This window comes from Gambusia affinis, linkage group LG02, assembly GCF_019740435.1.
Source record: "Gambusia affinis linkage group LG02, SWU_Gaff_1.0, whole genome shotgun sequence".
Lineage (NCBI taxonomy): Eukaryota > Metazoa > Chordata > Actinopteri > Cyprinodontiformes > Poeciliidae > Gambusia > Gambusia affinis.
Window position 1 is genome coordinate 6,900,774 of NC_057869.1, and position 27,714 is coordinate 6,928,487.

Consider the following 27,714-nt stretch of genomic DNA (forward strand, 5'->3'; position numbering starts at 1 on the left):
TCAAGGCATTTCACTAGACAATTCATATTTATATTTTTAAATCAGAGTGAATTCAGTCCAGGCATTTTATAAATCTGAAATTAATTTGCATGTATTCAATAATAACAGAATAATGTTATTAGCAGCTGAGCAGTTGTGTGTTGACAGTGGATGGTTGGCTGCATTTGCAGCAGTCCTTCATCCAAAGCAATTATTGTGGCAAATGTGGAAAGGAACACCTCTTAATACCAAGAAACCTTTAGCAAAATGCAGCATCATATGACTGGTAGTGTTTATCCACTGACTGGAAACCAAGAAGAGGAGGAGGCACACAAACAACAACAAAAACAGGAGCACTTGTTGAGGAGTTCTAAAGAAAAAAAAAAAACAGTTAATCTATCTCAGATATGTTTTTGAAAATTATAGACTGATACTTTTGAAACTCCAGATGTTTAAATAATGCATATAGAAACAATATTTTTGTTGTCAGTAAAATTATCACCCCTATTATTAGCCCTAAATATAAATGTCAGCAATCAATCAATCAAATTTTATTTGTATAGCACATTTCAGCAGCAAGGCATTTCAAAGTGCTTTACATCAATTCAAACACAATGCAACATAGAATCAACAATAAAAACACAACATCAAGTCAGATTCCATCAATAAATCTGCAATTGATTACGTTTGTTATAGTGTGCCATTATAAGAAATGAAGTTGAAGATGAAGTTCAACTTCATCTTCTGAAGTTGAACTTAAGAAGATCAACTCCTGAAGTTGACTTGATCAGAGGTTGCAAGTCGACTTCTGATCAGTTAGTCACTGATGACAACTCCTCCCCAGGATGAACATGCTCCTGACAAGCTTTGAGTTTGAAGACTCAAGTTTATGTATTTTTTTCTTTTTTAGTGATCTGCATATATTTACTCCTTGTGATCAATTGAAAGTTCCCATGGGGTGTTGAGGTCAACCATCCAATATTATGACTATGATTCACCATGATACTCCAACCCTGAATCCACTGTGAATTATAAGGAGTAAGACTCTAACCACAAGAGTAACTTAGTCAAATAATGCAAAGTGAAGACAGCAGCAGAAACAGCAGGAATCTTGTGCAAACAGATCAGATGTACAATACGGTCTTCAAGAGTGCTAAATACGTTGGTTTGCAAAATTTGATCCACATAATATGTCAAACATCAAGCAACAGAAACCTTACATATTGCTGAGATGAATGCTGTAAGTTGCAAGTCACAACCATTTGGTTCAATTATTGCTACAATATGAACTGATCTCATCAGACTGACTTGCATGATTTTAAAAGACCATGATGTCAAAGATCCTGGAATTTTATTTTCCCTCCACACATCTTAAGCATGTGCTCACCATCACTTAGTCATTTTCTTGAAGCACATTTTTCTTCGCATTAGCCTTCTTTAGGTAATCTAATGTGGGAAACCTCCAGACATCTAAAATCAAGACAACAGTAGCCCCTCCCAGTCTTTAAGTGACCTTTAGCTTACAGAATCATCGCTGTCTAGAAACTCGCCCATCGTACGAATCAGACAGATTTAGTTGGGACCAATTTAGGCAGAAATGCAAGCTGGCTCTTTTATACAACCCACGTCCAACTTTTCTGTTGTAGAAAAGGTTAAGCTAGTGTTTAAACTAATAGATCAAGGCTTGTTTCTATATGTCCTTTAGGCTTCTGAGAGACTGAAAAACTCTAGATAAACTCCTTTCATTTTAGCTTTGGAAAACCTCACAAGTTCCTGGCAAATACACTGTTGTAGATGATTTATTTGCTTTTCACTTCTCACTTTTTGGATCTTTGCAGTCATTGAGAATAATACAAATACTCCTTAGAAAGCAGCAGATGCCTTGAAAATGGAACAATTGAGTATAAAATCTTTTTTTTTTTTTTTTGGGGGGGATTTTGTAGGAAATAGTGAGATAAACTAATAAGAGATGTGTAAACAGTCATAGACACACTTCAACAATCCAGTTCACACATTTAAACAGTTCAATGTGGGGATATTCTCCAATACACATGCACTTTAGATAGCTCCCACACATAACCCTCCAATACTTTTCTTTGTAATATAAGCCAAGCAACAGGGCTAATACCCTCACCCCCGCAGAATCTCCCCTTTAGCTTTATCATGGGAAGACAGACATTTTCATTGCGTTAATTTGAGGCTTGGTTACAAAGAAACCCACTAACTTGGGAACACCTGCATTTACAGTGATGAGCTTCCTGTCTGCTCACCCAACACGGTAATAAAACTGCTCAAGTATGATCAAAACATTACATGTGTGTTTGCATGCACATGTAATCATTAATAAACAATGCAATCTGGCAGCCACTGCAATTCCAACTTTCATTCCCTCAACAAAAACTATAGCAATCCAAGGATGATTTGACCGTTTTGCCTTGTCTTCCTATGTCAATTGGTATGCAAGGCATAGTATGTCCTCAACAATATTTCGAGGATAAAATCAATGATGCCGCCAGTGCACGGCCCGTGAGTTTTACTGGCTCCATGAGTGACTTTGGGAGGTGTGTGTGGCTCTCTCGCACAGAGCTTTGACAGATCTTCAACAGCTGTATTGGTGGAGGGGCCATGTGTGAGCAGGGATGAGAATACTGACAGGACTCTCCATTACAGCTGCGGGTGACACATGTGCAGCTGTAAAACTGGTCTGTCCCATTCCCATAATCACTGACACCAGTGTGCAACAGCAGAGGGTTTGGCCCCACATTAATGGATTTCTACTTGACGGATTCTGCTTGATCACATCTCAGTTGAATCTCCATTAAGATGTCAACGCAGTGGTTAATGTATTTGAGATTTTTCCCCTCGTCTTGCTAAACTGTTATTTATGATACTTATTAGGAAGCGTAACCCGGCCATCAATTAATGTCCTGCAGGCATGCTAAGCAATTGGGCACATTGGCATCAGACCAAATGTACTGGAACGTCCATTAATTTTGCAATCTACACACAAGAGCTCACATTCAAATGAGCAAACTGATGCAGTTCTTAAGGGGAAGTTTCACATACATACACATTTGCAATTTTCTCAGGCTGCACTTTAAGAAATGGTCTAATGTATCATAAAATGGAAGCAATTTTTGCGTATACTGCCTCACAGAAATGAGACATGGTTTAACGTGTTTTCTCTCCTAGAAAAATGTTGATTTACCATGTCATTTGATTACAGACCTCAAATGGAATTCGCCTGTGCTTTTAAAGACTGATTTCTGCTATACTGATTTGTTACTTGTGAGCTGTGGCTTCCCAAAACACTTAACCTGTTGATAAAACAGTATTATTTGATAGATTTGTCTTCACAACTATTGATTTTTTTTCTTTTTTTTTTTTAAAGCCTTGCGGGTTGAACAGTGTAGGCATGTATTAAATAATACAGAAAACCACAGCAGCAGACTACCAAATATTTAACAATGCATTTTTAAATAAATTATAGAGTATTGCTTTAAAATACATTGCGCTCCTAAGTAGATAAATCTGAGAAGAGTGGGGCGTGCTGTGGTGGCACAGGGGGTTAGCACGCCCCATGTTTGAAGGCCTTAGTCCTCGACGCGGGTTCGACTCCCGTTCCCGATTACCTTTGCCGCATGTCTTCCCCCCTCTCCTCGCCCTCTTTCCTGTCTTCCTACTGTCACAAAAATGTGAGCCACTAGCGCCGCAAAAACTCTCCGGAGAAAAAAATGAAAAAAGAAAAATCTGAGAAGAGTAAATGGTATTTTGGTCCCTGATGATATTTGTATGTAGTAACATATGAAAAGAATCAGAACATTTCACTCCACACGTCCTTTACGGACTTATTTGAGGAATAGTTAATAAAGTATCAATGAAGTGTCTAGTGATACCAAAAATATCTGTATTTTGTTTTTTAGCTTGTTTTATCAGTGAAGCATTTGTAATTTTTATCTGAGAAAGGTCCTACATACATAGAATTTACTTAAGGTATTTTACGAGATGATATCTTTGGACTATGGTGCTTTGCTTCCTGTATCTTCATTGACAATAATTGATTTCAGAGCCGAAATGTATGAAAATTGTGATTCATTAGTCTTCACTTTGCAGAATCAAGCATTTATTTATTTATTTATTTATTTATTTTTGTTACATCAGATACCTGGAATTACACTTTGTTTGGAGTCTATATAAAAACTGAATAAATTTTGCAAAGCAGCTGTATAAAAAGTCAACTACGCAGTTTCAGAATATAGAATATAATTTATCTCCACTCAGACAGGATAGCTGACATTACATTTGGGGGAATAAAGAATGTCTTGGTTTACAAATTCTGCTGTATTTCAGTTGATCTTGCAGAGTTGAGTGGCAGGAAACTATAAGGAACTCAAAAGCATGCTCTGACTTGAAATAGTAAGAGATATATTTACTTTTCCCACTTTAACAAAACAAAATTTTGGACGTAATATAAAGTAATTAGCTTTCATTTTAAAACAACTCTCTCCTTTCTTTGTAAAACTGTTGGATTTTCTATTTTGGAAAAAACATGATCTGACTTTCTGGATAAAGGGATTTTATTGCTACTTGACTGGTGAATCTTCAACCCACCACTCTTTTGTTCTTGTTTGTTAAAGTCTAAAAGTGTAAGTGTATGTGCATGTGTGAATCCATGGCCTGTGGGGCAGAGGGTCCTGTCAGGTCTGCGACTGAATGATGAATGTGCGTGCAGCGAGGGGAACCAGGTGCTGACTGCACTGCCTCCTCTTCTTCACTGACTGTGTGTGTCTCTGTCTATGTATGACAGTGTGAACATGATGTGCATTTGTGCACACTGGAAGTGTTTCTGTGCGGGCGAATTGATTCAAAAAATTTGTGGAGCGCACGTGTTTGGAGACCAGAACATCACAAACAAATGCGTATAGCAATGCATGTGTGGGATTCTAAACGAACAGCGAGCTCCTTCTCCCTTTCTCATCTCCCTCATCCTCGCTCATCCTGACACATCCCATGCCCTCTTCGTCACACTGCTGCCTCTCATCACAAACCTAATCGTCTCAACCCTTCGGCAAGTACGTGCTGTGTGAATTAAAGCGCCCCTGCCCTCTTTTTTCCTTCCTTTCCTCTTTGTCTTTTTCACCACCTCTCACCTCCCCCTCATCCACCTAATAATTTTTGTCTCTTGTACAGAATGGGTGTCCAACTTTAAGTGGCCACTGCGTCAATAACGTGTTTGCTTATCTCCATTTAGCTATTGAGCTTCTGACATTTTCAATTTGTGTTTACAAATTGCACACATTAACATGTAAATGTGGAGGATGCCTCACAGGGCTTCCATATTCATTGAAAGCAGTTATGAAATAGGAAAACAAAGTATTGGTGCTGCTTGTTGACTAGCATCTTTGTACATCAACTAAGTGTCAAGCAATGTTTGTTTGCTAAGGGGCAAAGCTATCCTTACAAAGTACTTGTACAAGGTACAAAGGTTGTAGCTTGTTTTCTAACTTTTTGACTCAGAGGGTTACTGATGACAGTTTTAGAAAGCTATTTTAATAAGATTTGAATTTGATTAGGGTAATGGTAAGAAAGTCTTTTGAGCTTGCCAAAAATTACAAGAAGGTTTTGAGTGCTCTCAATAGCAATAAAAGCTTTGCTTGAGATTGAGATCATATATTATTCAAGTATTAATAAGAATTAAAAAATAGACCACACATGTTGATTACCTGGTCTAAAGTTTCCTATATTGATTAGAGATTCTTTAAGCAGTTAGTGATACATAAATTTTTTTGTATTTTTGTGAAAGCCAAAGACGTGGATTTTTAGTTTTCTCCAAATTATTATCATCTCAGAATATTTGTTCTTTGTTGATGACAGAAGTGCTGATAAGAGTGAGTGTCTAATAGTGAATTTTGTTTTTTAATAATTAACTAAGTCTAAAACATAATAATATAAAACACAGAAACAAACAAACAAAAAAACAACAATTGAGAACCAGAAACCATGGGTGGCAACAGAGAACCCTGCAAGGAGTGACCAAACAAATGTAAAGTAAGTAAGAAACTAGAATAACAGAAGAAAAGTCCAAGAGAAAACAGACATAAAATATGAACAAAGGTTTACAATTCAAAACGAACTCATAACCAATACATAAGGCCTAAATTAAACTGTGCCGCAATAAGATCATAGAACAAAACCAAAGTCTGAAGGATCAGAGCTCTCTCATCTGATAATCTTGAATCAAATATCAAGAATCATCTTGTTGACGTATCATCACATGCCTTCTGTTAATGCATTTAAAACACATTTAAATGATTTCCATTTGAGAGGGCCTAAACATCTTTCTGTACTAGAACACAATGCCTCAGGCACACATTTTTTCTAACCTCCCTAAAGACAGACAGAAAGTTCTTGAAATCTCAGCTTCTAAACCAGCATATTTTTGCAGCACTCTTTGTGTGTTTCCAACACCCAGGCGCTAATGCGTCGAGTTTGAAACATTACAAGCTCAGCTTTGTACCGCTGAGCAGCAAACAATATAAAGCAAAAAGAAAGAGTGTATCATAACTCAGCTACTTAGCTCCTCTCAGAAGTCCTTTCAATCAAGCAGGGAGCCCTAATTCATTTTTTTCCCTCCAAGCCGCAGTTGCTTGCAGTTGAAACTCCGATTACATGGACAGACAGAGTGACTTAATTCTCATGAAAGGAAAATGAAAAGGCAGAGCCTACATTCAGGGATTCAAGCTGCGTTTGGTGGAAGCAGGCCTATGAAGACTGTAACAGAGACTGCCTGTGGCTGGGGAGAGGAGTAAGGCAGGAGTAATCTATAACTCAGAGGCTAGTAATGAGAAAGATGTGCCAGCCGTCTGCTCACTGTGATAAGATGAGGAAGTTCCCTCAGGGCCTGAAACATCTTTGACCCAAACAACAACAAAGACAACAAATGGGTTAAAGCCCAAATATCAATTTTTTCTTGTTTTTTTTAATACACAAAATTTATTTCTTTTCACTCTCCTTTCCCCATGTGATTTAACCTCTTTGTCTTCTGTTTTTTCTCTTATACTCTCCTTTTATCTATTGTTTTTGAGTTCTTCTCTGCACCATTCTTCTCTCGCTGCATTCGGCCTTATATCCAACTTTATACAAAGCCCCATTTCCATTTAATCAGATTCATCAGTGCTTTTTATTAGCTAAAGAAGAATACATGGTAATTAAGGGGAGTGCAGCCAAGCGTGATAGGAAGACGCTTCACCCAGCTGCTGATGTGGAACAAGAGGGAAGAAAGAAAAAGGAGAGGATGACGGGGGAAAAAAAGGGGTGTGCAGGGGCAAGGACAAAAAAAAAATAAAAAATGAAACGCAGTGGAGAAAAGGGCAAGAATAAAAACGAGGGAACAGAGAAAGAAAAAGATAAGGAGGGGCTTGAATGGCCACAGGAAATGAAAGACTGGAGTGTTAGGATCACAATGATTTTGGTGGCACTCTCCACTGTTGTGTGAAAGCGCACGCAGTCAGAATGGAAATGAGACTAATGTTGTGTTAATGTGGTCCGAGTCACATTGCACCAATATGAGGACCTCTACTGCCGTCATCTGCCTAATCCCCTGTGTCCCTGTAAATGGCCCATTCAGGACAAGTGCACCACGAGGGAGCTGTCGGAACGATGACTCTGCCGTTGGTTCATACTAGGTCGATTTTTATGATCTTCAAACAAGCTGAATAACACTTGTTAATGAAGTAGACAAGAGATGTTGAGCAACTTGAGATCTGTGGAACTGATCAAATATGAGAACTTTTCTCAATGCAATCTCTCTTGAAGTGTGCTCAGTAACAATAACTACTAATATATAAAGTGTGTGTGAGGTTGTTCTCATCGCAAATTACAACTTAACTGCCCTCAGCTTCAAATTTATGCAATCATTTACTTTGTCATGTGTGTTTGCATGCAAGCAATAAGGCGACACAGGAACATACCCATTTTACAGAGAGAGAGAGAGTTAAACCAGAAACCACCAGACCAGAGAGACCCAACTCGGAGTATATTTCCTAAAACATGCCGACTGTTCTGCCGCCACGCTGTGCTAACATTAATTTTCTGCTGAAACAGCCACTGGCCTATGAGAGTGAGTTTGCCCAGAGCTGAAATATCAATTATACTGTTCTCCCTGGCAGAGAGTGAAAAAGCTTTAATCTTCAAACAACCAATCAAAATGTTATGTGGATGGGAACTGCAAGGGGAAACTGTTGGCTACATTTTAAAAAGGGGCACACTTTAACCCATCTACATAAAAAAACATAAATGTGGTTTGTCTGTATTTTGTTTGCAATGCTTTTCTTTGCTTCTTTTTGCCCTTTCCCTTTTGAAAATCCAAACCAAAGACAAAGAAATACACTGGCTGATACATCAAACTATCAATCCATTTCATAATAAATTATTCATCTGTAAACCTTTGAAGGCTGAGCCGGATTGTGGACTTTTCCTCCAAGCCTGGAAGTCTAAAATACTGGCCTCTCTAACAAGAAAGGCTCACAGATGCTTAACTCAAACATTGGACAAAAGTAGTGGAAAGCACATGTCAAGTCACACAACATCACTCTACCACACACACAGGCATTATACACAATGTCCTCCCATTGCCACTGTCTTCTTCACACAGCACTGGCCCCCACCGAACAGCAGCAGAGGCTGTCTTACTGGCTGGCATGTGAAGACTGTAATTTTCCGCCACACTTCCCCTGCTGTTTGCTAGCTCTTTTCTTGGTACCATGGAGATAGAAAGGGGAGAGAGCGAGCGGCGAACAAGGTGCGGGGCCGCGGCAGCTCTCCCGACTCCCCCGATTATTAATGCAGCAGCAGCCAGCGTGGCCGCCAGGTTAAAGCGGCAATCAACGTGCACTAAATAAGATCATTCACAGCCTCTTTAAGGGCAGCCAGACAGTGCGGCAGTGATAAACACACAAACATATGGTGAGAAGAAGATGCAGTTTATGGGGAGCCACAATGAACACACACACACAAAATCATTGCACAAAAGACATTAAGAACTGAATAATTTAATAGCAATTTAAGTAAATCATGTTTATTTGAACAAGATTACACGTGTCAGAAAGGGCGTAGTAAAAGCTTTAGCAAATGGTAATCACTATATCATATTGCTGCCTTCTCAAGATAAAGAGCCTCGAGGTTTGGCTTTTGTAGTTTGTAGGTATTTTATTTATTTTTTGGTTATTATTATTTTTTTCAGTCACAAAGAAGCTGTCTTTAAAATACTGAACATAACTCTCAGAAGTCCTCTGGAAGGTGCTGTGTGCCTGTTTTTTTTTCATGGTATGAATGGAAATCAATGGAAAGGGAGTTGGAGTGTAAATATATTATTAGCACTGTGTTCTCTAACCCATTTCACTATAATTCTTACATCTACGATTCCTCGCAGATGACCCGGAGCACAATGGATTTTCAGGTGAGAGTCCTACACAAATCCATTGGTAATTTCAACTTGATCAATTATCCACCCAAGCTCATCACATTCTCAATTTTGTTTGTTTTAGTCTGCTGCTGTGTGTGCAGCATTGATAATATGCAGCTAAGGAAACTTTTACAAATGCTCCTTCAGGTTTTTTTTTTTTTTTTTTTTTTTTTTTACTTTTTACATTTTCCACCTTTTTGAATATGTCACTTAAATATTGAAAAATTTTTTCTCATATTAGAAAACATTTTTCTCTCAACTACTTTTTAAAATTACTTTTGCTGACTGTCAATATTTTGAGTAATTGCTTTACAAAAAAATTTTTAAAAATGTTTTTGAAGAGGTGTAAAGAAAAAAAAACCCTACAACTTTTGACTTTGAAAGTTGATTCAAGATTTTAATTTAGAGCGTATGTCTTGTCAGGAGATAAATTCTTTGAGTTTCATTCGAGGTGATGCTAAATTTAACGTTGTCCAACAGGAACCATCAAAGTGATTCCTTTTCCATATTTGTATGTTCACCAATCTAGTTTTAAAATACATAATATAATGTATCTTTCTCTGTCTAGGGATTTACACAAAAAATTACTTATTTCAAAGCAAGAGCAGGTATGACATTGTAATTGTGTAATAAACCTGGGAAAAAAAAATATTATCATTAACATTAATGTTTAAAACAAAAACTGTTCTACTGTTATTGTAATTTGCAGGTTTCTCTTTTCAAAACTACCGTCTTAATTTTATTTAATTGAGAACACCAACAATTATTCTTCCTGCTGCTAAAATTATATATTATTATTTTAATTTTTATTACATTTTTACCATTATTATTTTTGATAAATGCCACAAACGCACAGGAAGAAAACACATGGGAGTGTGTCTGAAGCAAATTTGTTTAAAATTAAATTTAGGTATTTATTATAATGATTACTGATGAGTTTTCTCTGCTAACATGTATTTTGAATGATCAAGAGTTAAGCTCTGCCACAGTGGCAAATAATGACAAAAAGAGAAACTCTGTATTGGCTAAAAACAGGTTGTTTAAAATCGTAATTAAATAGCAAGTAATTAAAAGGTGATCAATTGCTTTTATCTTTTGTTGTGAAGCAATCAATAGATTAGATTAAGTACTAGGAAAATTTAATTAACTTTGAATGTAAGCATGCCCACCAAACAAAATATTATTTCTCTTAAGAGTCGTGATACAAGAATTTTTCTGTTTTCTTGCTCAGTTTGGTCTTGTATTTTGATTGTTTTGCACTTTGATTATTTTATGGTTTTTGTAATTTCTTAAATTGTTTACTAAATTGAGCTCTTAGTTGTTTTCTCTTGTTGAATTTGATTCTTATTGTAGTCAGTCTTTAGCTCAGGGGTGTTCACATTTTTTTCCTCAAGTGCTACCATGCTTTTAGATCCATCCTTCTCTAACATACCTCATATCAAATAAATGGCTCATTACCAGGCCGCTGCAGAGTTTTATGCCTGCCGACGAGGGAATTCAGCCATTTATATCAGGCATCTTGGAGCAAAGGTGCATCCAGCTTTTGAAAGGCACTAGAACAAGGAATGGACCAGAGGACCAACTCAAGGTAGACACAAGGAAGATCTAGAATTAAAGAGAAAGGAACAACAAGAGATAACTAGAAGAGAAAATAAGCTTTGGAGCCAGTTTACCACATGTAATTTGTCTTCTGAGCTGCCTCCTGATGAGCGCTGACGAGCTGCAGCTGTGGGTAATCACACCTGCCTACTGTTCCTTCAGAGGTGTGCGAGTCGGCAACTCATTAGATCTGCACTCAGGCCTGAAGATGTGACACAAAGGAACATTTTTAGATGAAGAATGTGGTCTGAATATTATGTCAAGTAAAAGCAAAGACAAGTCAGGTCTTCAGTCAGTTATGACAAAAGCTACACAAGTGTTGAATCTCATCCTGAAAAACATCCACACACTCTTGAGTTTAAAATCTTAACACTCTCTGTATTAAGTCCTTTAAGTAACATGGTATGCTGTTTACACCCAGACCGGGTGTTAAGTGAAAAGTTGGAAATGGAGTGCATAGAGGAGGTGAAGCGTAGCAATTTTTCAGCACTCTGCACAAATATGAACGCATTGAGCAATGGAAAAAAAGGAGAAAAAACATTTAGACAAAGAGTGATCTTAAGTGAAGTGATAGCGTAAGCTGGGTAGGTGCATGGGGTAAAAAAAAAAAAAGTTGTTGATTGTGTTGAGCCAGCCATGGTAGGAGACCAAGTGTTTTTGCCTGCTCTGAGAGGGCGGAAGAGTAGTCACTGGGCAGATAGATGGGAGGAAAATGCTCTGCTGTGGCACTGATAAAGTGAGTGAGGACCACTACTGCTACACTTGGACAATTCCAGACACAATCTTCCTTGCTCCTTTCTTCTCTTTTCTCTGCTGCCAACCACTGTTGTTGCAGGCATAATAATGGCTTCTTCTATCCTTTGCCCCTTTCTCACATGCACACCCACACACATACAAACACTTCTGTAGGATTTTAGGAAATGTAAGAGCAAAGCCATTTTAGTATATAGTATAGTCCTGACAACCTTTCATTAAAGAAGCCAAATTAGAGGTTTGTAAACTGTCTCCCTACTCAGCCACCCAAGCACATCCTCCACCATTTTATCTTTTATATGTAGGCACATGGATTCCATATCTCAGGTCTGTCACATGAGGGTATCTCTTAAAGCTTGTGAGATAGAAAGAGTTTCTGATTTGCACTTCCGCATTTTCACTGGAATGTAAAATACTTTTACTCTGTACGCCACAAGCTTACAGACGTTGGGCTGGGTGGGTGTTGTGGGGGGCAGAGGAGGACATAACCACAAGGGTTTGTAGATGACAGCATGCAGATTTGCTGACGCCCATAATAAAATGTGGCCAGCCGGGTGTGGAAGAGTTGACATTGCGTGTAGGTGTACGAGTCAGGCCCCCGCATTAAAAAAACCCAAAAAACTGTGCTTCTGCTGGTTTCCATCACAGCATTTGACAGATTAGAAATTGTATGTGTAAGGATTCACCGCAAATAATGAGAAATTAGTTTTAAATTGTAGTTCGGGTGCAGTGGAAAAATGGGCCCCGTCAATATGTGGTGAGTGTGATGTAGAAAAAGAGAGAGAAAAGGACTGTGAGAGTGAGTGAGAGGATTTAGGGCTGAGAGAGATACAGAGACAGTACGGGGAAGAGAGAGAGAATGAGGGATCAGGGGATGACTTTGTTTTGGTTTACTGCTTATTACCATCATAATCCTTTGTCCTGTTTTCCACTCTGCAGTCCAGGCACACCTCTTGCCTCATCTCCACGTTAGACACTGTGATTGCCTTGTATTTAAGAAGCCTTCTGTGAGCCTCTGTTCCGACAAATGCTTTTCCAATACCAATCACAGCTGAGTGCACCTCATTTGAATCTGTGAAAGGGGTTTTGATTCCATCAGCAGAATGCTCCTCTGAGCGCAGCACCGTCCATTCAATACTGCGGTGACGTGTGAAAGGCTCAGAATATTCTCACCTAGTATATGCATACAGTTTAGGGGGTTTGGACGAGCCCTGTCTCTTCAGACTGTGTTGTTCATTAATCCCCCTTTTATTCTCAACATAGGGCCTCATTAGCTCTTCTGGTTCTTGGGATTTGAAATTTTTAAGCTGTGAGAGTTTTGACTGTATGATGTAGTAGAACCATTTTACCTATTACAAACTTTCTTGGAGTGTAAAAACAGTTATAGCACACTCATTTTAAATGTTTAAAAGTGTTTGTATCACTTAGCCACTCCCTAATCTATATATGCATTTTACTTCAGAACATATTTTATTGTAAGCAAAGTGTAGTGCAACACACCAGCTGCTGATATCTCAGTTGGAGCAGCTTGCTGACCTTCAAACTTATCAGTGCGTATCTTTTGTCAAAGCAATTGGCTGCCTTTTGGTCGTTAAGGACTCTGGATAATGCATTCAAATTAAAATCTTTTGTAAACCCTATTGCTTGATTGCCTGAGAGCCACAGAGACTTGTTCACCCTTAATGGCGAAGGACTTCCTGATTCTCAAAGTCATTTTCTCTTCATTATTCAGCTGAGTATTAGCCCTTTTGTTTTCCACTCAGAGATAATACCCTGCTACTAAACTGCCTCATCTAATGCAGTTAGCTCAGTAAACAAACAGGTCATGCAAACCCTTTACGATCTGCATCACTCTGGTGCTTCCATGAGAGATTTTAAATTGTGCATTGTGCAGTTGAGGATGGTAAAAATTGTTCTAATAAGTTTTGTTTTTTGCATCTTTTCCGTCTTCTTTCAAATGTCAATGTTTTATACTGCAAAATGAAAGACTTTCAGCAAATCAGTTTTATTAATGTGGATTCCACAACTCAATTCACTCTACTGTCTGCTTAATCAAGCCATGTGTGACAAGTTTCAACATTTGTACATTGGCGTGCAAGAAAGCCCTGCAAATTTTGGGAACAAGCCGAAAGGTTTTATGACAATGCTGGATATGTACAACTCATAGGCCTGTCACGATAAACAATAAATCAATTAATCACACAATAAATTAAAATGATCAACCTCATTTTAATTATCGGTTTTATTGTTTCTTCCGGCCTTTTTCTCTTTCTGTTGATGACACTGAATGAATACAGGCTCAACTCCGGTGCTCTCCATTGACCTCTCCCATCCTCATTTCCTTAGTGTAATGCCCAGCGCACACTATACAGTCTGTGGGCAGATTGTCGGCCCATTTTCAAAACCTGAGAGACCACACATTAGCCGACAGAAATCCTAGGTATAACGGTTTGATTGTGCTGTGTGGTGTCCAACAATGGGCACAAAATAATGGCTACAAGTCCAGTTAACTAATTTTAAAACAAGGCATTAATCAATGCTTTACTACAATCTATCTGCAATGCAGGTGATTCTAGTGTCAGCGTAACGTCCTGACCGAAGGAAAATTATTATAACCTATTTATGTCACGTTAAGGAAGAACAGCTGAAAAGTGACCGGGTTTATCAACTGCAGTAGCAATTTCGCTCCAACTCCTCCCCTTGTCATTTCTATATTCTTTTCATGAAATGTTGAATATTTCATGCAAAGAATAAAATATTTAATGTTGTTTCCACATATCATCTACCCTCCGTAATTTCCCCTCAGAAAGCACAGAGAGGAATCCACGCTTTCTGATTGGCTGCCATTCACATTTAACAGGCTGCGTTAACGCTTCCAGTCAGGAAAAACCCCTGATTTAGATCAGAGCGGCCTTGATGATCTATCGTAACACACCACAGACTACAGGATAATAGGTTACAAAATTGCAAGCGACAATCTTAGAACACCCAACGTTCTAAGATTTGGAAAACTGCAAGTAAGCTTGTAAGCAAAATTTTAAAAAAGCCCCATTATTCTTATGACGGAACACAAAACTGCATTGATAGGTTTTCCTATCTTGTTTTAGAATTGTATGTCTTGTTTTTTTATTATTACAGTTTATATCTCATTGCAAAAAACAGTGCTTTAGGATAAAGTATTCCTGTATTTAGTGGGCTTAGACTGAAAATTATTGAAACTCTAATAAAATTTAGTTTATCCACTACAAATTGTTGTAAATAGTAAGTCCATTTACAAATTGGTTGACTTACAACCAATCAAAGGATGAAGCCTCTAGTTCATATTTGTTCTTCATTAGATTTACTTATGGTGTATGGCTGCAGAAAACACTGTCATGAACACAGTTAGAAACATTTGCCAAATCCTGTTATTACAAGTGACTTCAGGCTTTTTTGTGTGAAAGTTTACTTCAAAATATTGATAGTCAGAACTATGGACTTGTTTAGAATGTGTAGTTTCCCATTTAGGCGTTCTTCAGTGTGTCCAGCCATTGTCCATTGAACAAATATGTGCACTATGTCTCGTTTGTGGCATATGACAACCATGCATGACCTGCACCACTCTTCATCTGATTGTAAAATAAATATTCTGCTTACATTCCCTTTTGTGAACACTGCTCATTTTTCTGCCAATCAATAAACTGACTCGTTGGACCAATGAGTGAAAATGGTTGCATATCCTGCAAAAATGAAAATGTGCAACATGGATAAAAGTACAAGAAAGACTGGGAATAATAAACCTTTGTTGTAATGCAGTTAGCTGGACAATACAATACATCACATTTTTTTAATTGAAGACATTATCCTTAGAAATCTGCAAGTAAAATTAGTTTTCAAGAGCAGCTGATTGTGATGGACCATTTACAAAGTGAATATATCACTACAAAAAATATTTATTATTACCAAACTCATTCTGCAGTTAAGAAGACACTAACTGATGCCTGTACACTGCAAGACAGCCAGTGTTCAGGGGGCAAAGGAACATAGTTAATTTATGGTACATGTGTCCAAATTAGGACCTGAAATTAGTAAAATACTGATTTTTGGAAACTGTTCATAACCAAACTCACCTAAGACATCATTACCAATTATGCCATTTACAGACATTCTAAGGAACTGACTGAAAAGTAGTTTATATAATATGTCAGTTAGAACAAGCAATCCTCGATTGACTGCCATGAGAGATTCAAGGATTTTCCAAACATTCATGAAATAATCAAAAGCATCACTCTAGGTATGTGTTTGATGAGAGAAAAACATTATAACATGAATTAAAGTTCTAAAAAGTCGATTTTACATGAGTCCCAAAAAAGCACAAACATAAGAAACTTGGGAGGGAGCAAACTGCTTTTAAAAAAAAATATTACATGAAAAGAAACTGCTTTCCTAATTAGAACTAAGGAAGCTTCAAGAACTAAAAAAAAAGAGATTTAGCTTTTGAGATTTCAGAAATTAGTGTGAAGATACAGTATTTCAATCACAAAAAGGTTTTGAGATTAATTTTAGCCTCTTAGACAGAAGAGACTTTTAGAATCTCATAGAATTTCTCTTAGACATGAGTGATTAAATTATGTAAATGGAACCTGGCTATAAGATACATAAAGCTATATAAAACAGTATTTCTAAATTAGCAAAAACTGAACTACATTGTACTTTGCTCAATCACAATGTAAGACCAGTGTGAGGCAAATAAAGTTCCTGTCAACTGTGTTATTTTTTCAGTTAAATCAAACACAATTTCATGGTTGACAAGGCAGAAGAGGATTAACACCCAATTTATATACCTTTAAATGAAAGTGTTAATGCTTAACTTCTAATCCTCCCAGCCCTCCAGGCACGGATGTGATCAGTCTGCTAGTTTGACTCAAAATGTACCAACTGGCCTGAATAGCTGATGAATAAAATTAAGACTGGGGGAGTGCAAAGGCTACAGGGAAATCAAGAGTTGTTGTACCCAGCAGCCAGAAGAGGAACTTGACAGTGTCAAAGGATTATGTACTGTGGGACTAACAATACTAATGGCACTTCTTTTGCATTATGATAATTGCCAAGACAAAATTGCCACGTAATTCCTCCCTGTTTCTAATTATTGAGCTCTTCAATGTAAGCAGGCAGTGGGAGCAGAGCATTGGCAGGCAATTAAACTCCTGCAATTATGGTTCTATTGTAAAGCAGAGCTTTTCCAAAGATTTGTAGGGCAGAGAATGATTGCTCACTGATGCAATTAAATGCAGAATAAAACTTCCACAGACCTCTGAGCATATTCCGTAAAGTTAACCGCTGTGTTTTCTAACATCAGTCATCAAGCAAGAGACCTGAACAGGGTCTTTATAGAGGTCGACTCAACGAGTGACACTGTAATATCTAATCTGCATGTATCTCTTTACTATGTTCTTATAGCCAAATCACCCTCTTAGTTTTTCTTTATATAAATAAATTAGTAGATAAAGTAAAAACAGGAATTTGAATCGGATATTTTCATAGCATGCTGGGTTGGATTAGTTCTTCCTCCCCTAGCGTGTCAGATTGTGCTTTGACCTGATGCAAATGTGTGCACTAGGAAGTTTAGGGCTATGAACAGTTGAATACAGAGGAGCATGGCCATCTGGAAACTCAGTGACAGAGAGACCAGGGGAAACAAACAGATGCACTCTTTCCTCATGTTCCTGTTGAAAAGCCAATGATTCAGTTCACTGTTGTCAATAAGGTTGGGTTAGGGTATAACGTTAAACAAAAAACACACTAAACAGTAACAGTCAAAACTTTTCCATTAGCCAACTATAAGAGATTTTACATTTTTTCACACTGGGTAAATATTGATGAAATTTGAGGCATTCCTAAATTAAGGAAAGAGTGACCTCTTATTTTGCATCTATTTTTATGCTTGATGTAAACAAACATCCATAGTAATCAGTTGAAAGCTCACAAGCAGCAAAGTCAAGATTCTGCCTACTTGTTAATTTGGGATGAATAAGTATTCAAAAGTGTTCACTCGATTACAGATTTTTTTTTTTTTTGGCCTCTGCTTTTTTGTCAATACTTTAATGATTCACCATCAAGTAAAATTTAAATCTGTGTAAGAAAGTCTGACTAAATGGAAGTATTGTTTTTTTTACATTATAATGTAATTTATTAAGGGAATAAGTTACCCAAAACAACTTGCCCCCCTTGTTAAATTAAAGGTGATTTAACTATAATTTACCACATTTTTGGTGGCCTTTTACTAGTGAAACCCAGACCTGACTACTTTTCTCAGATCAGTAAATAACTTCAATGTAATCTGTCAGGTAATATGAAGTATGTTAAACAATCTCAAAAAGCAAAATCTAAACACATTTAAAAACAGACAAGGCACAAATTCATTGATAGTCGTCAGTCTGGAAAACATTGCATGGTGTTCATTTCTAAAATAAACAAACAAAACAAAAGATTTGAACTTAAACAGTTCAAGTTATGTAAGCTTACCTTGTATTCAGACCTTGAATACAAGTTGGCCTTACAGACTGCCGTTCGACATAAATCTCACTTAAGTTTTCCTGAAAAGCAAATGGATTACATTTTATATAAACTGAAAGCTTTGGAAACAAAGGCTCTTTTGATTAATATTTTTTAGATGTTCTAGGGCAGTTTCAATTAAAACATCTGACACGATTATCTTATCCTGCAGACTTAATGAAAGCAATGTTATTGTGCTCACTAACAAGAAAAAAAAAAACATCAACTTAATCTCTAGCTTTAGTATTGGGTCTGCACCAACTGGATAGATAAGAAAATTTTTAATTACTTTATGGTTGGGACAGTGTTGGTCTTATTAAGATTAGCTTAAAATGTAGCAAGCAGAATAGACACAAGCTAATATCATTGCCATCACACTATGCATATCTGCCTTGCATTTCAATGGTTTATGAAGACACATTACTTTAAGAAAGAATTACTTTGTAATTTTATTTCTACACACCTAATGCTGTAGCATGTAAGTTAATGTTTAGTTAAGCCAGGCTGCCTTACATTTTTAGACATGTTAAAATATTCCATTGCATGAGCATTGGGACTTATAGGCACAATATATACTGCACAAATGTGACACTGATACAAAATCTGCATTGATTTGGCAATGCATAAAATTCAGAAAACAATCCAATCTAAACTTCAAGGGCAGTCGTGACTTCTGGTTTCTGTTAGAAAATTTCAAAGTCTCAAAATTCAGAAACCAGGAATCTAGAGTTTATGGGGAAGAACTCATCATAAAAGAAACAAATAAACAAAAAACAAAAAAGATTGTAATTTTTTTTAACAATACATTTCATAATGTATACAAAACATGCATCAAAAAGCCACCAAACTATCATTGAAGCTAAAATATATTTCTTGACTGCAGTGTCAAAGTTTCAAACATGTTTATGGGTTGCAATATTTTTCAAATGACTCAAAATATTACACATTTTAAAAATTTACAATTAATAATATGTTTTCAGGTTAATTAAAAAAAAAAAACAGCATTTTCAAAACTACAAAAAGATAATTGCTTTGTTTTATCTGAAAGGCAGTGTTTTCACTGTGCTAAAGCTACCAATAAAAGCAAACCTATTATAGTGAAACAGAGATGGAGGGAAAAGAACCAGAAGAGAAGTTTGTAATGAGATTAAATGTATCAGATAGCAGCATGGAGGTTGTGAAGAAACTCTTCTTCCACACTGATTTCTCTTTGTTCAGACTAGAGCAATTTAATAGATATCTTGAATCTCTGAGCTCTATTGTTATCTGTAACATCACAAATTTCAACAAATTTTGTCTTTGAGTTAGACGCATTCCAATGTTCTTCGATGCATGCAATGGAAATTTGTTTATTTTAAAGTTCAATGGATTTGGTGCCACATTTGGTATGGAAGCCCTTGTAAAAGCTTTACCCAAAGACGTAATCAATCTAGCTATTGTTGGTAACGGATCAGTCTGAATTGCCATAAAAAAACCTGAGTCCCGATGTGAGTAAGAGAAGCTTAAAATGATCAGTTGTAATAATTGAGATGAAACCTCTTGGCTCTGAACATGTTTACGGACAAATTTACAACACAGATGAAGAAGAAAACAAGTTATATGTTAACAAAGCTCAGGTATTTTTCATAATTGGGTGAAATTCCACATTTTCATCTTAGCGTAAGACAAATTTGACTGTAATTATTTTGCTGTAAAATAAATATTTAATGAAGAGCAAAGTTTTAGATATGAGATCTTATTAGAGCTCAATAGAGTGAGCTATTTAAATAGTCATAAAAAAATGAATTGTATTTTCCTGCCAACCAATGTGCAATATTAAACCAGACAATCTATCAAGCTAAATAGATTTAATCATTACAACTTAGATCATTTTATTTACCTCAAATACAATAAAATTGACAATGTTTCAAACACAGCTTTCTAGAATTAAAATAATAAGGTCAATTAAAATTAAAAAATACATTGACAGCACAGAAAACTCTTGATTAGACAATGAGTTTAAGTCCACAATGAAAACACAACACAATGAGCAGCATCTTGCTAAATGCAAACAGTTCTGGTTGCTATGGAATCCTTATGAGCAATGCACAGTTTACCTATTGTAGAATGTTTAGTGGCTCATCTATAAATACACAGAAACTGGTTTAAATCTGAAATATTCAGGAAGACCTCTGAGGCTTTCATTAGCTTTTTGCATTCATTATAACACGGCAAATTAATTCTTAATGTAATTGATCAAAACATTTTTTATCAAGTCCATTAACTTTCACCCTGAGGCCAGACAAAACACGAGCAATAAACACATGCTGTTTTAAAATGCCTCTGCCACCGGAAATTAAAGATAGTACAATTAATCAAAAATGTCTGTGAATCAAACAAACCTAAAAGCATGAACCAATATAGTTAAACGTCTCCTATTTTAATTAAATGTGCAGGTGGTTATATAAGAGTAAGCCTATAAAAAGAAATCCAAAAATTTGCTTTAAGGTGAAACTGCTTTGAAACACTATTACAGCTAAGTTCAAATGCTTCCTTCATTTTCTTCTCTTTTTTGCTACTTTCTATCTATTTTTTCAGGTAGTACTATTAATTTATAAATTTATATTTTTTCTGTATAATCGCATCATTTTCTGCCGCCTCCTACCTGTGGCTCTTTCATGCCCCTTCCTAGTGTCTGTCATGTTTTTTTCCAAAAACATCTTCAGTGAAAGTTTCCTGGCCCTATGTGTGACACATCTGCATTGCAGCAGCTGGAGGACAAGAGATGGGGACGCATGAGTGGCTTGAGACGGCGGATTAGAGAGACTTATCAGTCATTTACCCAAATAATAGAAGTCTGAGTGACAGGAAAACACCAATTTATGCATTGTTTGTTTGTCAGTGTTCTTGCTTTTGACGTAAAAAACATGCCAATTTAAATGTTAGCAGACTAATACAAATATAACCATTTGCACCTCAAAGTGCTGTCACAGGGAAATCAAAGAGAGGGTCATCCACCCCCTCTTTCCTGCGAGCCTCTGAGCTCCACCGTTATTAATGGCGTCATCATTTTTCCTCTGCTCACTCTATTTCCTTTTTGATAGTGGGGCCTGCTTCATCGTGTTCTGTCATGTTTCTGTAATTGCTCCAACAGCTTGCCTTATGCTGAGTATAAAGTTTGTGTGAGAGCGCGTGCATGCGTGAGCTTGCGCGTGAGCTCGTGCATATGCGTGTGTGTGGATGTTCCACAGTCCCCCCACCCCCACCCCAAAAGGGCCGGCTGTGAGTTTGTGGGGCAGAACCGAGCTGCGGGCGAGCTCCACACAGAGTGAAATGACAGCCTCCAGGCCACCATTGGTTGATGACCGTGAAAACACTTGCAGTTAACGTAAAGTGAGAGACCGGCTGTCACAGTGAGACACTGTGGTTGCGTGCAGCACAACAAGCTGCTACAACTCGACTCTGTAGTGATGCTACAAATAGTTTGAAACCTAATAATTTACAACATCATCCTTTTCAGACACCCTAAATGCAAAGTCAAGAGGGATGGGAGAAGAAAGCCATTCGTATTTGTCAAGTCTTTTCCGAACAAATGGTTTTCTTTACTTAAATCCTAGAGGGGTAAAAGGAAAAAGCCGAAGGTGGTTGATGAACAACAACAGTGGAGTCAGCGTGCTGGAGAGAATTCCAAGATTGTCACAAATGCCAACCAAGGTCAGATAAAGTGAAGAGTAAGTGCTTAGAGAGCTACGGGGTTAGAGGCCAGAAATGTGAAGAAGGTGTAAAAACTTGGGTGACCAAGCATGAGCACCATCTCAACCCATCATTAAACGAAGGCTCTTAAAGGAAAAAGGCTCCTCTTACAAAGGTCGATACGCTGCACTTTCACATGTTTCGGCTTCGAAGAGTTTCACAATTATTTCATCGAAAGGGAAGAAAACATATTTTCTACAGCAGAAACCACCATGTGATTCATCCCACTCCCACAAGAAAACAGTTTCCTGTTTTCATGCCTAGCCCGTGAAATAATACCCAAACATCATGTAACAGAAAAAAAGCAATAATTAGAGGGCATAATTTTTAACCCTTCTGTGTTAGATTTCTGTTACCCGTTGTCTTTTTCCACGGCTTGCATGCTTTCTTTCTGTCATTTTGAACATACACATATGTGTGCACGCATAAACACAGTTTATTATGCAGTAACATTACCAGATCCCCTTAGGCAGCTGTGCATCTCTGTATGACTGATGAGGGTAATTTCTCCCAAACAACAGAATGATCACTTTAGTGGTGAGTGCGACAGACACCCCCACCTCCCCTTGTCTTCTTTCTCCCTCTTTCCTTTTAGCTAACAGAAAGGCAAGAAAAAGACAGACATTTGTTACCCTGTCTCATGCAGAGCCTGGAATGCTTTCAGAGATGAATAGCACTGCTGTCTTACATAAATGAATTTACCAACAACAAAAAACAGTAAATCATTCAAACAGATCTAACAAATCTACACATCTTCTGGTTAAATTCAGGCTCCACTAATAAAAGAGGTTTCCACTTTAGCTGTGGGACTTGGGGGGTTTCCTTATTTTTTCCTTGATTACCATAGAGATCCAATATAATACACATGCCAGTGTGAATTAGGCTCATATTATGGACCGAGAAAGTCACAGTGAGTTTATACTGTGCGTGCACTACTGCACACCAGGGGATGTACAAAGCAGAGAGTAGTTAGGACTTGTCTGTTTCTCTCTTTCTCAGCCTTATAGGTTCAGCCTCAGTGGGCTGTCTTTACTCATTCTTTTATCTGTCAGTCACACACAAAAACAAATCCACCTGTCGACCGGGAGACTGGGCTGAACAGGGCAACGGCACAGCTGTCGAGGCTCGGAACAGTAGGGTGCGAGCCAGCGCCCTCCACTGGTGACAAAAAGTCCATTAGAACACTTATTACTTCACCTGTCAGCGCTATCTTTTCACTTGCACCCATAAGCCAGCCTAATGATAACGGTTACGATTACAGCACCTTGAGCATGGCAGTCATGCTTCCATGCTTTTTGTGGTCCTTGTGTCCTTGATCACAAGGGCTCCCCCAGCTTGTGACAATATAGCAATCCATGCGTTAAGAGACAGACATTTTTACCGCGCCACTTGATTGCCCCAACAATGAAGCTATTAATGTTGCATTATGTAAATTGAAATGGCCACAAACATCTAACAGGATAATGCCTAAGTACAGTGCAATTTAATGCTGCTGACTTTCAGCAGCCCTTTGAAGGATGTTTTCAATTATAACACAGCTAATTTAATTCATTGTTTCACAGCTGAAAATGCATTTTTAAAGCTTGACTGACTCTCTATTTCAGATCTCAGGTTTAATCAGTCATGTACATTAAACACTGGAACGTCCTCTAAAGAGATTGACAAAGTTGCCGGGGATCTGCATTCCAGGTTTTAAAGGGACGCAGTAGCCCTTCCCTTTTTTTTTTCCCTCTGATGGCAAGGCTTCAGTTGTGGAGGGGAGGGTGTTCGTCTAAAAGATGAAAAGACCTGCGCCTTTAAGAGGGCTGTCTCCCCTTTCCCTCTTGCTCCCCCTCAGCCACACAGACACTCCTCCTGTGAGCATTTGTGAGGCAGCTCCTGTCCCTTATGTCTCTTTGTAGGGTACAGAGCAGACTTCTCAGAGCATCACTGAAGACAAGATACAACTCTGGGGACTACACCCGAGCTGTACACCTCTGTGCAGCCCTGGTCTCAGCTGCATTGGATTTCAAAGTGGGCACGTGGAGAGAAAAGACAGACCAACTTGAGCTGGAGGAACATTATTCAGAAGTCTTCAGGAATAAGTGGAAAATAAAAATACAAACTATCCTAGAGGTCACTTCTGAAATGAAGAGAAGATGATCAGCAGGGCAGACTCATCAGCGCTGGATTGGACCACGAAAGAAAAAGGTGGAGTCCTGATAAGAGCTTTCAGTTTCTCATTTAAAAAGTTTTGTTAAAGAAAACTCGAAGCACACTGTAGTATGTGCAGAAATTAAGATACAATTGCTAGTAATAAAAGTAGCAGAAGGAAAGGCTAATTTTACCTTCCAGTGTTTTCTTTTTTTTGTCTTTTCATAGGAATCTGGAACACGTTCCAAAAAGACTTTGATGGTTTGAAAATGAGCAGCTCCTTAAAGAACATCTTGAAAGGTCCCAACAGTGCTTTTAACTCATCAGTCAGGCGTTTATCTTATTTCTCCAGCTTTCTCTGAGAAGGGACATTAAAGACTTTGTTGATAGAGCTCTTGGGGAGTGAGTAATATTTCTTATATGAAGTCTTAAAACTTTACAGCTGTTGACTGGAAAGAGACAGAACTGCCAAGTGCATAAGAAAATTATGTTATGGTGTACTCTATGAGGGAGACGTGTGTGTCTGGACTAACAATTCGTTGACGCACAAGGGACTGCAGAAATGTTTACGGGATGTGGAGTGTTTAGTGGCCATAACCAGTGCTTGGCTAACAACAATGTCAAACCCCAACCAGAACTGGAGGTAAAGAGACCAAACCAAACTGCCAATGGAGTAAACCAGGGGACTTGCCCCTTTTATCAGGGTCAAACTTACACAAACCCTGTAATGCAGCCAGCAGTGTTCAACAGTGATTCTAATCCGCTAAAACCTTCAGTGTTGCCAGCTTCTCCAACAGCAGTTAAACTAGGCCAGGAAGGTTTCAAAAAAGTTGGACGCATTGAGGAGGACAGCCCCTGTCCCTTTCCAGGTCTGGCTTCTGGGGTGCTGGAGATGCGTGTCAAGGAGGGTAGCAAGATTCGCAACCTAATGGGATTTGCCATGGCTCGGATGCAAGGAGAAAAGACTGGAAGTGCGGTGGGTGGAACCGTTACTGGGCTCAGACAGGTTGTCTTTACTGGGTCAGGTCGCGCTGTCACAAAGACAATCACTTGTGCTGAGATTATGAAACGAAAAGTGGGTTGCCTGCATCAGATGACCAAGCTAAGGTACAAAGTAGTGAAAGAAGTGTGGGAGAGCAACCAGGGGGCAGCATCTGAGATGACGGTGCACAGGACTGTACCTTCCATCAGCATCCTTCTTTCTAAGGATCCTCTGGATCCCCAAGAGCCAGGCTATCAGCCTCCAGAGGCTCTAAGTGCATTGTGGGAGGACAGAACAGGGACTGAGCCTTCAGCACAAACAACATACAAGAGACCTCTTGGACAATTGCCATACAGCGGCTTCCCTCACCGTAAGAAGCTGTGCTTGGAGGAAGAAGTCTCAGTTCTTCCTCCTAACTGACTGGCTAAACCTTTGTCACAGTGGAGAGGATTGAATCAGCAAAGTTCATTTGACGCTGCACTCCAGTCTAGCACAATGCTGAGACAATCAGAACATTCACTCAGTCAGAACAGTGCTTTCTTAGAAGAACTGAATCCCAAATTCAAGCCTCAGTAGGTCAGTTTGACTGAGATTGAAAAGCTTGCTTCTGTACAAAGAGCACTCGCAGAACAGATTTATGGCCTCCGTCATCACTACTGTGATAATGTGTGCTTTTACTGTGTGATGATGAACAGAATGAAATCATAACCCACGATGACAACAACATCAAAATGAAGCCATTGATTGCCCAAGTCAACTATGTTTGAGTTGTGGATAAAACTACTTCTTGGTATGAATAGCTTTTGTTCATAAGTACTCTGAAATTGAGCTTTTCAAATGAAGAAATAAATAAAAACAATTTTGTAAAAGAAATAAACCGAAAATATTGGTGGTATGACAAATGAAAAAATGTACCATTTTAGTTTGTCTGACTATCAAAGTTCCCACAAAAATAAACATTTTCTTTCCAAATTAAGTTTTCTTTTGCATTTTATCTTTTTATTCATACATCACTATGCAAAGCTCTAATGGAACAAAAAAATCACAGTGTGCTGATGTTTTGATAAGAGTACCAGCAGTGAAATTTGTCTGTAGAAAAGCTGATTTAATGACAAAGCTGTTGATAAGGAACAAACCAACCCAGCCTGACAGAAATGCCAGGGGGAGAAATACAGGCAGAGATTATCATTAAGATAACTATATAACATCACACAACACAGAGGAGAAAAAGGATTTAAACTAGGCTTGACGGAGCTTTACACTGCACTGTTGCTGCAAAATATGAAACCAAGGCAATAAGGTACACTCCTTTTCATTTCGGCCTACAGGCCTTCCTGTACAGCAGCGCATCTTTTGTTATATTTTTTTTCTCTTCTCCATCATCTTCTATTTCTCAAGAAAATATCACACAGACAACTCAGGTGTATACCGAATTTTAAAACAGTGACATGCAGCTTCGGAGACGAAAATAAATGGAATAGACGCTGACTTTTCAAGTTGCTTTTTTATGCATCGCTTTTCTGCTTTTATTCTATTTGGATGTTATTACAGTGGCAACAGCGATATTGCAAAAGTTTCACCAGAAAGTGCTGATATTTGCAGCAATGATGGAGAATGTCCTGCAGAGAAAAAGACAAAGCTGAAAGGAAATAAAGATAAATGCATTATATTGTGTTTATTGTAGCTTTGTTGCTGCTTAAACTTCTTGATCATTTTAATTATCAGTTTACAACCTTTTTTCTACTTTTTTCATATTTTCCCTTGGCAATATTCTTCAAATGCAGTAGCAATCAGTAAAAAAAATTTTTTTGAGGCAATATTATTTCATTAAAATATGTGAAAAAACAACTTCTGACTCTTGAATCACATTTATTTTACAAAACAGTAAAGAATCTAATATACATCAAAGTGACCACAAAGTCTTTAACTGTTTTTGGTCGCAAAAAAAGTGATCACACTTGCCCGCTCAATCCCATTAAACGAATCAGAGCAAAGCAGAACGACCAAGGTTGAAGAAGAAATGCTGCGACTGCAAAACAGCTCACATGAAGCAAACTGTGTGTCCTCAAGACTGCTGGAAGGTTATCATTTTAGGTCACCGTTATCACAGAGTTAACAGCTTTCACCCAGGAGCCTATGGGCCAGCCAGTCTGAAGTCCAGGTCAAAAAAAAAAAGAAAAAAAAAAAGATAATCCCTACAAGTAAATTTCAAATCGACCTGCATTTGTTATCATGCATTGAGGATTCAGGACCAAGTGTGAAATGCAGAAGGGTAATTAGGGATAACGGCAAAGCGTTACCTGAGTGAGAGAACAGATAAAACATACTGACAAAAACATTATCCCAGAGCTAAATCCAATGTGGCTGCCGCGAAATAGGTTGGTGGAGGAGTCAAATAGGTGCATTATAGGATTGTGGACAAGGTTATTCACAGACTGTGAGTCTGTTTGCCGGTATTGTTTGTTTTCAAAAGTGTATAAGGCTATACAGACATAAATAGAAAAAGAAAATGCAATTCAGTGTGACCTTAGAAATTCTA

At 37.9% G+C, this 27,714-nt stretch overlaps 1 protein-coding gene across 1 annotated transcript in view; it reads left to right on the plus strand.

Moving 5' to 3' along the window:
* The window catches only part of LOC122847248 (ribonuclease P protein subunit p25-like protein), a 30,724-nt gene extending 4,577 nt beyond the window's left edge, over window positions 1-26,147 (plus strand). The window contains exons 2-3 of the mRNA XM_044144797.1: window positions 23,962-24,250; window positions 24,422-26,147. Coding sequence (XP_044000732.1) covers window positions 24,756-25,595 — 840 coding nt within the window. The 5' untranslated portion in view covers window positions 23,962-24,250; window positions 24,422-24,755 and the 3' untranslated portion in view covers window positions 25,596-26,147. The remainder of the gene's footprint in view (window positions 1-23,961; window positions 24,251-24,421) is intronic.
* Window positions 26,148-27,714: the final 1,567 nt, after the last annotated feature.